The sequence below is a fragment of the Castor canadensis genome, chromosome 12, assembly GCF_047511655.1.
Source record: "Castor canadensis chromosome 12, mCasCan1.hap1v2, whole genome shotgun sequence".
Lineage (NCBI taxonomy): Eukaryota > Metazoa > Chordata > Mammalia > Rodentia > Castoridae > Castor > Castor canadensis.
In genome coordinates, this window is record NC_133397.1 from 75,778,196 (window position 1) to 75,793,152 (window position 14,957).

Genomic DNA, 14,957 nt, shown 5'->3' on the forward strand with positions numbered 1-14,957 from the left:
TCATCCCAATACCTTATTTAATCCTCATCACTTCAGAATTAAAAAAAAACAAAGTTTAGTAATCCTTCCAAAAATAAGAAAGTGAGAACAGTCAGCTCTCAGTTTGTCTCCACCAAGGGCGGAGCAGAGCTGAGAAGATCTGCAGGGATCTGCGTGGATAGCTAGGAGCAAAGTACAGAATTTTGTTGAATTCTTGAAGTTCTTAAAAATTATGCACCTATATTTTACTCTACTAATCAATTCACACTTATTTTACATTGAAGTGCTTCAAAGTAATTGCCAAGCAAAAATTAAAATTTCCTATTCAACAATGTTTCAATGAAACAACTAATTGAGTGGCTGTAGTGGTGCATGTCTCTAATCCCAGCACTCATGAAGATCATGAGTTGAGGCCAATCTGGGCTACACAGCAAGACCTTGTCTTAAGAAACCAAACAAATGAAGGAACAAAACCACAACTATTTGAGGCAAGAGGCACCTGTGAGGCCCTGTCTTAGAGTACAGCCCTGCCCACCACTGCACTTGGGTGACAGCCCTGAGTTGAACACTTGCCAGGGTCCCCTCCAGAACTAAGCAGCATGCTGCTCCTCCACTCACCCACTAAACACACAGCTGAGGAAAGTATGGGAACGAGAGCCAGGTGTTCCCAAAGCTGCAGATGCATCTGCCAGCCACGTAAGAAACATGGCCAAGGAGCACCTGCTTACCTTGGGGCTCTGTGTCCTTCTGGCCAGATTTCTTGTGCACCATGGCTGGGTACGTGATTGTCAGCTTACTGTTGTGCTCCTTTCGGACAACCGACCGCCCAGTCCTACATACGAGGAAAGTTGTGATTGGGCCATTTAACAATGGCTCTGAGTGATGGGCCAGGGAAAGGGAAAGGGAAAAGCAGGTACCAAATACTCACTTGCAGTGGGGACATCGCTTAGCAGTCATATGTGCCTTCCAGAAGTAAGCAATGAGTTTGCTCCTGCTTTCACACACATTTTTCACCTGTTAAAAGTCAGTTAACCTTGGAGTGCCATTTTGAAAAAAATCTATGTATTCATTTTATGATTTTTCAACTTTTTTTTTTTTTTTGGTACTGAGGTTTGAACTCAGGGCTTTCACTTGAGCCATGCCCCTGGCCTCTTTTGCTTATTTTGCGAATGGTCTTTCTCATTTTTGCCCAGGGCTAGCCTTGGATCGTGAGCCTTCTACATATGCCTCCCAATACATGGGATTATAAAATGAGCCACCACACCTGGCTTGTTGGTTGAGATGGGGTCTTACTAAATTTTTTTGCCTAGGCTGGCCCTGAATCTCAATCTTCCTGATATCTGCCTCTGCCTCACATGTAGCTGGGATAACAGGGGTGAGCCACCTAGTCTCTAACCTCACCTTTTATTTTTAGCCAGAAGAAACCATCCTTTCTTTTTTTTTTTTTTTTTTCCTTTTTTTTCCGGTGCTGGGGACCGAACTCAGGGCCTTACACTTGCCAGGCAAGCGCTCTTCCACTGAGCTAAATCTCCAACCCCCATCCTTTCTTTTTAAAATAAAGTTTTCCCCAGGAACCCTAATATAGCTGAGCTCTGCCAATTACTGAGTACTTTCTTTAAGGCAAAAGATTCTCACTCACATGAGAACAAGAATATTATCCACTTCAGTAAGCTGTTACTGGGGTTATGAATATAGTAGAGGCTTGAAATCCAGTAAGTACTCAGAGCTAGTTACCTTAACCAACCTCACTGGCTGCAGCTGGGTAAACTCCTGCTGTCTCTGTTGGATGGACCTCACGGCTGTGCTTGGGGCTGCACATAGGTACTACCTGGGAACTTGTATAACCTCCACGTGGGCTCTACCCCAGACCAATTAAAGGGTGTCACATCTGGCCATGACGCGAGTCAGACGTCAAGATCAGTATTGTGGTTGATTATCTACCACAGTCACTGTACGAATAAATACTTATCCAGGTGCTATGGAGGGGACGATGACGCAGCAGTGTCTTAGAGAGAATGTTGGGGAAAAAAGGACATGGACTCATTTTCAGAGCAAGTGCTTGCTGAATGTTATATCTAATGAACTAATCTCATCTCACCTTCTCAGCAATCCTGCTGGCAGTCATTAGAGATGAGGAAATGGCCACTCACATAATTTTATGGATATGCAAGGCCACAAAACTCAAAAGAGGCAGAGCTGGGACTGAAACTCAGGTCTATCTTGGGAAACCAAAACATGCAGATGACAGTGTAAAGAAAGTATGATAAGTATGCTAACAGCAGTGTTACAGAAAAACCAGATGCCAATGACTCACGTGTGCACACTGGGACCCCAGGAGGTTGTTCTGCAGAGTTTTCATTGTGTATTCTTCTAACTCTTCCTGAATTTCAGTGGCAGAAGGATCAGCATTTTCTTCCAGAAACTGGAAAACAGAGAGGAAAACTCTATTACCACAATAAAGTAAGTACATGTCTGTTGGGTGGCACCCCTGGGGCCAGCCTCTCCAAGGGCGAAGAGATAATAAAACCATTGCCTCTGTGTTGCATTTTCAAAACAGTGAGGTAGAGCTGGGATGTAGCTCACTGATAGACCAGTTGCTTGTCTTGCTTATACAAGGCCCTGGGTTCAATCCCCAGTACCACCAAACAAAACAAAATAGTGAGGCAACCTTAAAAAAAAAAAAAGATAAAAAGAAATCAATCTGGCCCCATTACTCCTAAATACTGTACCTATTTGATCAACCCCTTTCTGTGTTATCACTCTTCCATCACTTTCATCACCCTCTGCTCTGCATGGACTCATTCACCCGATTTGGACTCACATCCCACACCAGTCCCACCTCCTTGTATGCCTCTTCCACATCCTATTTAGGCTCATCTATCCCACACACTGGTACCCTCTCACTGACTCTTACGTACCATGCTAAGCGGTCATCCCCAAATGAACATCTTCTTCACCCTACTTGAGCTCTGGCATCCCTGGTAAGGCTGCCCACACCTACAGGGATCCCCTCCCGCTATGCTCAGGGCAAGTCCCCACGCATGCTTTTCTCCCCTGCCGAGTTCAGACACCCCACACTCGGCCATGTCCTTTTGTGGAATCCCACCCTGTTCTGCTCACCTAATATCTGTAGGACTGAAGAATTCAGAAGGGAAAGAGAACGAGGACAGGCTTCTCTTGTGACACGAAACAAAACAAGGATGCCCACTACCATTCAACATAATAATGTACACACTAGCCACCAAAATAAGGTAAACAAAAGAAATAAAATGTATATGGAGTGGAAAGAAACAAAATAGCCATTATTTGCAGATGATACAATTATGCTGAAAACCTTAAAATATCTACTAATAAAGTAAAAGAATTGATAAGATAATTTTGCCATACTGCTTTAAGCAAAAATTAATATTTTGGTATATCAACACAGAAAATGAAAATTTATATAAGAGCACCAGAAAACCTTTAGCAAATACTAATCATAAAAGATATAATGTCTGTTTACAATAGAATTCTGGTGCTCACCACCTTATCCAAAAGTAACCAAACTCAGCACAACCAGTAGTGGAATACCCTGACAACATGTGTTTCCTAAAATGTGTAATATAAAGTATCCTTTATCATGTAAATTACACTCTCAATAAAAGTGAATTTAATGAGGAAATAATTACATAAATCCAGAGTGTGAGAAATCCTACAAGACAACTGCTTGAGTCTTCAAAAAAGTCAGTATCATACAAAAGATTTTCCTTTTTTGGGCAGTGCTGGGGATGGGACCCAGGACCTCATGCATGCTAGGAAAGCCCTCTGCCACTGAGCTACACCCCGCCTCCTAGGTTAAAACAGACTAAAGAGGTATAAAAATTAAAAGCAAAACATACATCTTGATTGGGTCCTGGGTGGGGAATCACTATGGATCAAAAGGTTTTTTACTATTGTTTTTAACATTTTTTCAAAAACTTTTTTTTTTTTTTTTTTTTTTTTGGTGATACTGGGGTTTAAGGCACACCCTCCATCCCCATTACTACCACTACCCACTTACCCTGTTCAGAATTCGCTCGAGCTCATAGACAGCTTGTAGGGCTCCAACTTCCAGAACCCTCAGCTGGCAGACCAATAGGTGAATCACAGCCCGAGGACAAGTCAGCATGTGACAATTTAAACAAGAGCCTCGGAGTAGCAGGTAGAGTTTCTAAAGAGAGGAATAAAAAGAAAGACATTATAAAGAGACACAGTACTCATGGTAATGTTCACTGTACTCATGAGATATTTCTTCCCTCAGTCAGTCTACTCCTTTAAGAATTCCACCACAGCCTATATGCTGATGTCCTTTTCCACCCTAAGAAAGTTTGACTGGGGTTCGAACTCAAGAGCTTTGTACGGGCAAAGCAGGCACTATACCGCTTAAGTCACACCTCCAGTCCATTTTGCTCTGGTTATTTTGGAGATGTGGGTCTCATGAACTATTTGCCCAGGCTGACCTCGAACTATAATCCTCCTGATTTCAGCCTCCCAAGTAGCTAGGATTACAAGTGTGAGCCACTGGTGCCTGGCTCCCTGTATTTTTTTATGGTTTCATTTTAACCCATTAAAATTTGAAATTTACTTAGGGAATATAGTCTGAGAAAGGCAATAACTTTTGTACCAACTACTTAACTGAGACAACAATCTTTCTTTAATATGATTACCAAATAGTGTACGTGTACACTGTCACATGAGAAGTCTGAACAACTTGTATGGCCCAGGTGATTTGATATAAAAGCTAAACATGTGTAAGTAGGTGGACAGGAGGTTCCTTTTGATCTTACTGTTGGACTTTCTAGGGCTTTGCTTCTCCTGCCCACAGCTAAGACCCTGAAGGATCACTCAAAGGACCCAGTGGCCTTGAAAGCATTGGAGTTCCCTGTTATCAGGGACACACCACCCAGGACTCTGAAGGATGCAGAGCCCCTGAAACTAAAGGGTATGGATCTAAGTCTTAACTGCATCCCAGGGCTGAGCGGTGGGGAAGCTTAATGGATGAACATTTTTCTCTCATGTTGATAGAATCACCTTGTGAATCTTCTAAACTGGAAGCAAACTGAAATTTGTTTAGTTAAGGCTGTAGGATAACTGAAATTACAGGTTGAGCATCACTAATCCAAAATTCGAATGAAAAATGCTCCAAAATTCAAAATTGTTTATTTGTGTATCTCTATTTTTGGTGGCACTGGGGTTTGAACTTAAGACCTTGTGCTTGCTAGGCAGGTGCTCTACCTCTTGATGCATGCCCCAGCCCTTTTCTGCTATAGTTATTTTCCAGATAGGTCACTGAGATCCTCCTACCTACATGCTCCTGCACAGCTGGAATGACAGGCATGGGCCACTACACTGGCTTATTGATTGAGATGAAGATTTGCTAACTTTTTGCTTGGGCTGGCCTCGAGCTACAATCCTCCTGACCTCTGCTCCCCAAACAGCTGGGATTACAAGTGTGAGCCACCATGCCCAGCTTAAAATATGAAACTTTTTGAGTGTCAACATGACACTATAGGTACAAAATTCAACACCTGGCCTTGACCCTTGATCATTCTGCGTGTTGGGATTACATGTGTATGCCACTATACCTGGCTTCCTCTCAAAAGTTTTCCATCTCTTTCTAAATACTTTAACTCAAAGCACCTGGAGCTTAACCTCCTTAGACATCTCCCATGGGGAGAGAAGCAGCCTTCACAATCCCCTGGCAACCCCAAGATCATACCCCAGGGCAACACGTACATCAAAGAGGAGAGGGTTATACACTGTGAGCGGGAGCTCAATGTGGCCCAGGTGCCCAGAGCAGTTGCTGAAGTCCTGCACACAGGTGGAGCACACTTCTTTGGAATCTGCAGGGCCCAAGGCTAAATCATACAGGCCATTTGCTGAAGGGTTCCCCAGGTTGTCCACATAGCGAGGGTTGGTAATGCACTTAACACTTAATTTCCTAAGGAGATAAAAAAGACCAAGGGCAAGTTCAGGTTACCAATTTCTCTGATGATGGTGTTGGGAAGGCAGAAAATGAGGCAAACGTAACTCCAAAGCCCCATCAGTTCAATGAATGGAATGTGACACAATAACCCCTATACATAATAGCAAACTCAAGAACATTAAACACAAATATTCAAAGTTTTGAGAAACAGAATTTGCTTTACAGAAGTTTTCATCACATTTTATGTTTGATTTAATACAGGCTCCCATACAACTGTTAAATTTATTTAACTATCAGGCACTGCCTAACAATGTCAACATCAGACTGCAGTATATATGTTATAGTTTAGATGTGTAGTAGGCTATGCAATAAAGGTTTGTACAAGTACACTCTGATGTTTACACAGTGAAACTGCCTAACAGTGCATTTCTGGAGGCACGATCACAAATGGCTGTAAGCAAGGACTGAAAGTGCCAAGTGCTGAGTACATTCCTTCACCCATTCAATCACAGACTTGACAAGTGTCTATTGAGTACTCACTAGTAACATGCCAGATGTGGCTTTAGGTGCTGGGAAAATAGACAAGAAACCCTATGTTTACAGGCCTTACATCTAACCAGAGGAAGATAAACAGACAGAAAACCAAAGTAAGTATCCAGTCTGTTAGATGGCAGAATTCCAATGCTATGAAGAAAACTGCAGAGGAGAAGGACAGGCTAGCCATTGGAGATACTTGAGCAAAGGCCTGAAGGAGATGAGGGAGCAAGTCATGTAGTCACCTGGGCAGAACTCTTTACGGGAAGGAGCAGAGGAGCAAATGTTCTAAAGTGAGTATGTGCCCGTGGTACTCTAGTACAGGAAGGAGGCATAGTGGCTAGAACAGAGGAGAGGTCAGGGACCAGAACAGCCCTTCCACATCATTTTAACGACAAAGCTTTGACTCTGAGTGAGACAAAGTTTACAAAGCCTTCCTAACAATAAAAGGAAGCATTAATTATTTTAACTTAATTATCTTAACCCTAGATCCAAAAAGATCCATGAAGTTAGTGATGAACATTCATGACGTTCCTGGCTTGAAAATTCTACCATTATCTTTTAAAAAATTCAAGCAACCTACAACATTTTTGCTTTTGGGTCAAATTGTATCTATTTATGATTGGGGATGATATCATTGGAATTTCTAGGCTAATACACTGTTTCAAGTGATCCTGTGGCTCCGGAGTTTATTCATCCATTTATTTAACCAGACTTGAGGATAAAAGAAAGGAATGAGACATACAGGAAGCGTAAGGCTAGTGGACAAATACAAATACGCACAGAAAGAAACTAAGGCACAGTGTATAAGGTATGGCAAGATTTCAGAAAACAAGGGACCCTGAACAGAGTCTTCAGTGTGCTTATTTGAAGAAGGAATGAGGAAAGTATGTCCCTCAGGCAGAAAAGACATTGAGTGCTAAGGAAACAGCTTGAAGGAAGGCAGAGATGTTGAAACATGACAGCCGTTTCTGCATGTGCTAGTGATTTAGTTGGGCAAGGGATGATGCTATACCTAAAATCAGCATTAGTCTCATCATGAGAGTCTTTCTAGGCTATGCTAAGAAAGCATTCTTTATCCAAGGACAACAGACAATTTTTGAAGGGTTTACGGCTGATGGTACATTGCTACATTCGCACTTTGGAAGAACAATTTTGACAGCACTGTGGAGGATGGCCTGGACTGGATGGGTATTGGGGTAAGGGGAGGAAAAGACAATTCAAACATGGCATAAAGAGCACGATCTAAGGCAGTAACAACAGGGGTGAAAGGAGGGTATGAAACATATGTAGGTGACACACAGCAAGAACCTAATAAATGAATTAGATGTCAGGACAGAGAAGTCTAGAATTATCTCTCTTTTTCTACTGACCACTCTGTACTAAGTCAGGTACACTATTTTGGAAAGACAAGTTCCCCTTAGTTTGGGGTGAGGGTGCAGGTTGATCTTTTGACATATGATTTTAACATCTCTCTGTGAAATACAAGTGAACAGTAAAGAACTGAGTAAAAGGAAATTCAGCTGGAAATCAGTAAAAGAAAATTGGGCTGATCTAAATTTAGGAGTATAAGATCATGCAAATGGTGAGACTGTATATGGACAATATAAAAATTTAAAACAAGAAAATAAACATGACCAGAATTAGACCTCAAAGGTACATCAAGGTTTAAGTAAAGAATGGACATTGTTCACCAATGTGTTATTAATGCCTAGCAAAAAGTGGATGCTCAATACATTTTTGTGGGTTGATCGAGGAAGGGGAGGAAAAAAGCTTGTCACAGAAATAGAAGAAAAACAGATTCTGAAAGAGAGGAAAATTTCAAGAGGGTGTGTTCGCGGCTGTCAAATGCTCAAAATGAGGACCTAACAGAGTTTCTGTGATTCAGTAAATAGGCGGAAAACAGAGTGGGGTCCTGGCAAAGAACTTATCGCCTGATCTGAGACTTGAAGGATAATCATTTTACGGACAGGAGAATTAGGTACTTAATTAACCGCGTGGGGGACATTATAAATTTCACAAACATTGATAACAAGGAGCTGAGCAGGCGGTAACAAGGCAAAGCACCCACGCCCTCCTCCCGGCATTGCGTTCTATATAGAACACTGCGGACCCCAGAAGAACACGCGCCAACAGCCTGGCCCTTGGACCACAGGCTGGGCGCAAGGCCTTTTGGGAACGGTAGTTCTCGGCGCCGACCTCACAAGACCGGCTCAGCATGCTTTCCACTAACTCCTTACTTGAGCTCCTCAGCCGAATACATTCCGAAGGAAATGCCCTGCAGCCGCCGCCAGGGCATGTTCTTGGAGGCCAACATCTTCCAGGTCAATCTCGAGATCCGACACACAAAGAGATGTTCAGTTAGCACCAGCAAATTCTTAACTCAGTCTCAAGCCCGGATTCAACATGTGATTTAAACTGCGCTTGCGCGCTGGAAACTCCAGTGGGCGTGTTTCCATGGACTAGATCACTTTTGCTGTGGGTGGGGGAGGAGAGGAAAACAGTTTCAGGATTCATCCTCTATTCTTTGTAAACAATAAAAAACGAGATATTAAAAGAGTATTTTAAGATAATTTCTTTGAGTTAAATGAGGTGTATTGAGCCTTTAACTTCTGTGACAAAGCATTACCAACCATGAACTTCCAACCTACCATTTCTAACTGGGATGTTCCGCGTCCCGAGGATGACCCTGAAGTTGAGGGCAAGCTTTCCCAATATGCACTGCGAAGAAGCCCAAGATGGCGGTGGTAGCTTCTGCCCGGTGGCTGCGGGTTCGCAGTGGGCTTCAGCTGCCGCAGACTACTCGACTTGCAAGTGTGTGTGCACGGGCACCCAGTTGCAGGTAAGAGAAGCTTGCGGTATCTACTAGGAAGATCCCTGGAGTTAAGTTAGTCCTACTTTTTCCCGAGACCTGTAGAACTAGGCGGGATGCAATGGTTTACGCATGCGCGTTCTTCTGCCCTCGTGTCTCCAAGGACTGCATGAGGAACCTCTTGGAATAGAGTTCAAAACGTATGTGCTTTTACGGAGGTGATTATTGATTGTTTCCAATGCCCTAGAATTAGAATTGTTAGCGAAACCAGGGCTGTGTCCTTGTGAAGCTTAGGTTTCAGTAAAAAAAATTTTTAATTATCCCTCCCTCTCCCCTTTATTACTCATTTTAACTCAGTTAGAGGGAATCGATAGAATTAATAGATTTTCCTGGCTAAGAGGCAAGGCAGTCTGTCTGTGATCGCCACTGTGGGCTGAATGTTGTGGGAACTTTGGACCAGAAAAATCCAAACTGCCAGGTTTTTATAAGAACAGAAAAATCCAAAACCTCTAAACCCTGCATCTTGGATATGGAGATACAGTTAGGGCTTGGAACATGTATCGCCTATTCATGTACCTCTTTTTCTTCTCACCCACTGCAAATAGTGACCTTGTGGAAATATGAAGTGAAAGTTCGAGAGAAGCCTACTTTTATTTCACGTATTTACTCGTTATTGAACCCAAGACCTCACGCATGCTAATGTTGCACTCTACCACTGAGCTACACTCCCAGCCTAAGAAACACCTAATTTTTGACTTAATGTTTGCCCTTTTCTCAGTTGGATGATTAGTAGACACATTTTCTCATCCTCTGGCGCTAGTAATAACCGTCTGAAAAACTTGTGAGGAATAAGTGATCTATGTAAATTAGAGCATCTATTTTACCTGTACTTTCCCTCAATTCCCTTGAAAAGAGAGAAGATACTCCAGCTGGTATTGTAGAAGCCTTTAGGCAGTTCAGTCCCAACCCTCCTTTTTCTGGTTGTGCTTAAGTTAACATTTTTCTGTCTATTGACTTTGCTTAATAGTAGCATACTTTCCTTACTCATTCTCAAGACAGTGGTGATCCTCCCTAATATTGTGAGAGACAAATAGCATGAATTGAAAGAAGCATCCTTAGAGATATTCTTCCTTGGAGTTGACGCATGAGGGCTGGGAGCATAGCTCAGTGATAGAGCATTTCCCTAGCATGAGTAATGCCCTGGGTTTGTTCCCCAGCACCATGAAAACAAAAATAGTCAATTAAGGAAATGATGCTTGACTCCAGATACCAATGGAGGAAATATTTTTCTATTTAATTACATCTAAGTTTTCTGAATAGTTTTGATGCCATTTAGGAGGGGAATACAGAAAGTATTATTGTGTAATATATGTGTAATAATGTCGACTGCGTTTTTAGGATATCAAATAAGAGTAAAATAATAGTTGCCCATGAGTGAGACTTTTTAAAATTCAGTCATGGGCCAGTGATTCTATATCTTGGATAAAAAAAGTTTAATTCTCTGGGAAAATGTCAGTTCAGAGTCTATACTGGGCAAGTAGAATATAAAGCCATGAGTGATCTTACTTTGTCATAGTTGCTTTAAATGAGGTAGGCTTTTATTACCAGGGTGCTGTCTACATAAAAACAGGAGCTCACTAAATTGTTCCTCTAAACCTCAAAGTGCTTCAGTTTCCCAAAGTCAAAGTTTCCTGTATTTCAAACCACTTGCTCAGTTTATTTCAGTGCTGTTAAAATTTTTCTTACTTTTGCTGGGCGCCGGTGGCTCATGCTTATAATCCTAGCTACTCAGGGCAGAGATCAGGAGAATGGCAGTTTGAAGCCAACCCCTGGCAAATAGTTCGAGAGATCCTATCTCGAAAAAAACCATCACAAAAATAGGGCTGGTGGAGTGGCTTAAGGTGAAGGCCCTGAGTTCAAATCCAAGTACTGCAAAAAAAAAAAATTCTTTTTTTTTCCTGATTTCTTGTAATGAAATTGCCTGGTTTAAAAAACTTTGACCATCTTGTATGTTTTATCCATTGTCTAATAGTATTGAATATATATTGCTCTGAGTTATATGATCCATTTTTCCATGATAATTAGAAAATTTAGGCTCAAAATGCACAAAAGAGGAAGTAAGGTTTCTTGTTCGTTTGTTTGTTTTTTACAGATTTTATTCTGGAAGTGTAGCCCTCCCAGAGGTTGAAGGAACTGAGATAACAGGTGTGTATGTGTATAAATAATTCCATTTTTTGAAATTGAGCCATTGTATTCCTTTGTATTAATAATAGGAAACTGATTTTTCTTTTTTCTCATTAAGGGATTGATGAAGTAGTCATTCCAAAAAGGAAAACTTGGTGAGTGTTCAATCAGTGTTTATCCTGCAAGTGGTTGAGTGCTTAATGTAAGCATAATATAAGTGTCTGAACCGTGCCTGTCACATAGACAGATTTTAATAGACAGCTAAAGTTTTGGAGTATAGCCCGATTTTTTTATATGAACTGTATGTACACATTTAGTTTAGAACTGGACTGTTAGATGTTTAGATGTACTTTTTATTCTCCACTTTTAATTTTTAGCGGCTACATATATTTCTTCATATATTCAGATTCACTTGTGTTTTCCTTGGCCTAATTGAGGATCAGAAGGAAGAGTAGGATTGTAATTACCTATAAATGAGGCATTTTTCTGATGTCATTCAAGTCCATAACACTTTACCAACTGTATCCCCAAAAGAAGTACTAAGGGAAATACAAAAGAGGGATCATTTGGAGAGTGGTACAACCTAGTTGAGTTCCTGCACATCTCATACCTTACAATTCTATCATACATATGTAATTTATACACAAAGCTGACAAGAATATAGGATATGATATCAAGAATGGTTTTATTGTACTAACGAAGTTGATTTTTGTTGAAAATGTAGCAACTTGGCAATACCTTGTAGGTATACCTAATATGTAGGATTATTTTATTGGTATCAGGAAGTGCATATTCCTGCAGGTAGTTCTTGTCAACCCTAAATTATGAAGCATACAGATACACAGCACAGTAAGATGGAATGAGACATGATCATGATGATCTATGGTAGGAGTCCAGGCAGGCCTGTGGGAGATATATTGTTTAGTTTCATAATGAGGTAGTTGATACCATTGGTCTGATATTTTTAATATCAGACAGTTTCTGTACAGTACATGAGCTGAGAATGGTTTTTACATTTTTATATAGTTGTAAACAGGTGGATATCAAAAGAAGACAAGTCGATAATTGAAAGTTACATGAAATTCAAATCTGTCAAACTTTTGGGGGGACATAGCCTCACTCATTTGTTTACATATTTTATGCTTTTTATGCTATACTGGCAAAGCTGAGTAGTTTGGACAGCACCGTATATCTCATAAATCCTAAAATATTTACCATCTGCCCCTTCACTGGCAAAAAAAAAGTGAACCCTAGATATAGAACTTCTGATTTCAGACTTGGGAATCTGTGCATTTAGACCTGAGAGAAGCCTTCAGAGTATATATTCATTTTGTCTTATAGGTGAAGCATCTTTTAAAGGTGTAATTTCCTAGAACACACAGGTGCCATAGAAGACTTGAATAAATTGTAGGGAGTAACAAGTTGATAATTTGGAGTAAGAAGTAGAAATAGTTCTACATTGTTACATGAGTGACTAGTAAAAATGATTATCATACAACATTTAAAGGCATTAGTCAGATCTGTGTATAGTTAATGTGAGTGGCACAAACTTATGTAAACACATGCAGAGTGTTTTGAGACAGAGTCTTGCCATGCAGCCCACCCTGGCTTCAAACTCAGATCCTCCTGTCTCAACCTCTGAAGTGCTGGGATTATAGAAATATATTGCTATGCTGGCTCCTTTTTTTTAATTTTTAGTTTTTTTTCAGCTACCTGCATGTAAAAGTACCTTGAAAAGTCTGGAAATACAAATATTAAACTCATGGTGGGCTTGGGCCACAAGATGACATCAGGCACTTTTTTTTTTTAATATCAGACACTTAATCTGTAAACCTAGTTTATTTTTTTAAAAAATAGTCATTGTGATTGCTTTTTAAAATACATTTTTAAACAGTCTGCCTTTTAAAAAAAAGAATTAGTGAGGACCCGATTGTCAGTTTTCTCATTCACTGACTTCAGAGGCTTAAATATGCTAATGTAAGAATTAAGGAGAGGCAGGGCACCAAAGGGAGAACAGAGGAAGCTAGGCAGGTTGTCAAAAAAGCATATCTGAAACATATCTGAAAGGTAAGTCTTTGTTCCTCTTGCTGGAATTTTGTAAATGTGACTTTGAAATGGATAGAAAATCCAGCTGGGGTTTGGTGCCTCATGCTTGTAATCCTAGCTACATGGGAGGCTGAGATTGGGGGGATTGAGGTTTGAGGCCAGCTTGGGCAAATAGTTTGTGAGACCCCCATCTCTAAAGCAACCAGAGCAAAGTGGATGGGAAGTGTGCTGAAGAGGTAGAACACCTGCTTTGCATGTGCGAAGCCCTGAGTTCAAACCCTAGTCCTGCCCAAAAAAAAAAGAAAAGAAAAAAGAAACGGGTAGAAAATTCAGCCAGGCCTGGGAGGCTGAGACAGAAATAGTTTCCAGTGTGTTCTTTTGTTTCTCTGAGATGACCTACATTCTTCAGAATGTTCTGTTAGACTTCAGTAAAATTCTTTTGATTTATTAAATTTACTGTAATTCTCTTGGAAATGAAACACATTAAATTTAATAAAGGATTAAAAAGATTTGAAACCCAGTTATTTTGTTTGTCACTTACACTAGTGAAACTTTTTTTTAGTAGTTCAGTGACAAAGGTATAGTGGATAGTTGGCTTGTAATTCTCCACCACGGGGTTATATGTGGTTGAGAGGCTCTACACTAGGTGGTTCATCAGAGTTATCTTGGAATTGAGTAAGGGTGCATGTAACAGTCCTCCTTGCATCTTGGTAGTAAAGGCAGGAGTGGCTTAGAAAGATGCAGTAAGAATGCATAGGAAAGTACATAGGTAGTCAGCAAGATAGTTCATGAGGTGAGGGTGAAAATCCTTAGTGCTGGGTGATGGTAATAGGGACTAGGCCAGAGAGTGCAGATGAAGCAAAGAGAGGAACATGTACTAACCTCTTCTGGGCAAAAGAACTAACAACTCCTAGCTTGTTATTCTAGTGATCTTAAGAGATAAGTACTGGCTTTAGGTGAGACCTGAACTGCAGTATTGGCCAAGGCTCCCTGAGAGTAGAATCATTGGTTCACTTCGTGCATGTGGAGAGCCCTGTGAGGATTAACCTGTGATTCTTATTCTTAGGGATAAAGTGGCTGTTCTTCAGGCGCTTGCATCCACTGTAAATAGGGTAAGTAAGATTTTTAGGCTAATACTACATATAATGTTCATATCTCTTTGTTAGTCAGAATTAAACTGTTGTGGATCTAGAAAATTAAAATGAATCCATCCCAAATTACTTTGGTGAATGAGGAAGCTAAGGCTTTTAAAGCAGTTGAACAAGGACTGGTTAAGATGTTAAAAACCTTAGCTCAGTGCCTTTTAATTCTAAATGTAGTGGGAACTTTTTGTATACCATGTTAATGATTTTTAGCCATCAGAAAAGCTTGTTGAAATATATGTTCCTGAGGGATCGTTTGAGTCTGGTAAGCAAGGTGAGCTCTATACTGACTTTGAGAAATAATGTACCTATCATG

General features: G+C 40.7%; 2 protein-coding genes across 2 annotated transcripts in view; one reads left to right on the forward strand and one right to left on the reverse strand.

The window, feature by feature from the left end:
- Window positions 1-8,899, reverse strand: part of Polr1a (RNA polymerase I subunit A) — a 66,490-nt gene extending 57,591 nt beyond the window's left edge. Inside the window, exons 1-6 of the mRNA XM_020179020.2 lie at window positions 8,698-8,899; window positions 5,734-5,938; window positions 4,019-4,168; window positions 2,294-2,401; window positions 908-993; window positions 708-811 (exon numbers count right to left, since the gene is read on the reverse strand). Coding sequence (XP_020034609.2) covers window positions 708-811; window positions 908-993; window positions 2,294-2,401; window positions 4,019-4,168; window positions 5,734-5,938; window positions 8,698-8,774 — 730 coding nt within the window. The 5' untranslated portion in view covers window positions 8,775-8,899. The remainder of the gene's footprint in view (window positions 1-707; window positions 812-907; window positions 994-2,293; window positions 2,402-4,018; window positions 4,169-5,733; window positions 5,939-8,697) is intronic.
- Window positions 8,900-9,150: 251 nt separating this feature from the next.
- Window positions 9,151-14,957, forward strand: part of Ptcd3 (pentatricopeptide repeat domain 3) — a 28,509-nt gene continuing 22,702 nt past the window's right edge. The window contains exons 1-4 of the mRNA XM_020179022.2: window positions 9,151-9,299; window positions 11,422-11,474; window positions 11,572-11,608; window positions 14,566-14,611. Of these exons, the coding sequence (XP_020034611.2) occupies window positions 9,196-9,299; window positions 11,422-11,474; window positions 11,572-11,608; window positions 14,566-14,611 (240 nt within the window). The 5' untranslated portion in view covers window positions 9,151-9,195. The remainder of the gene's footprint in view (window positions 9,300-11,421; window positions 11,475-11,571; window positions 11,609-14,565; window positions 14,612-14,957) is intronic.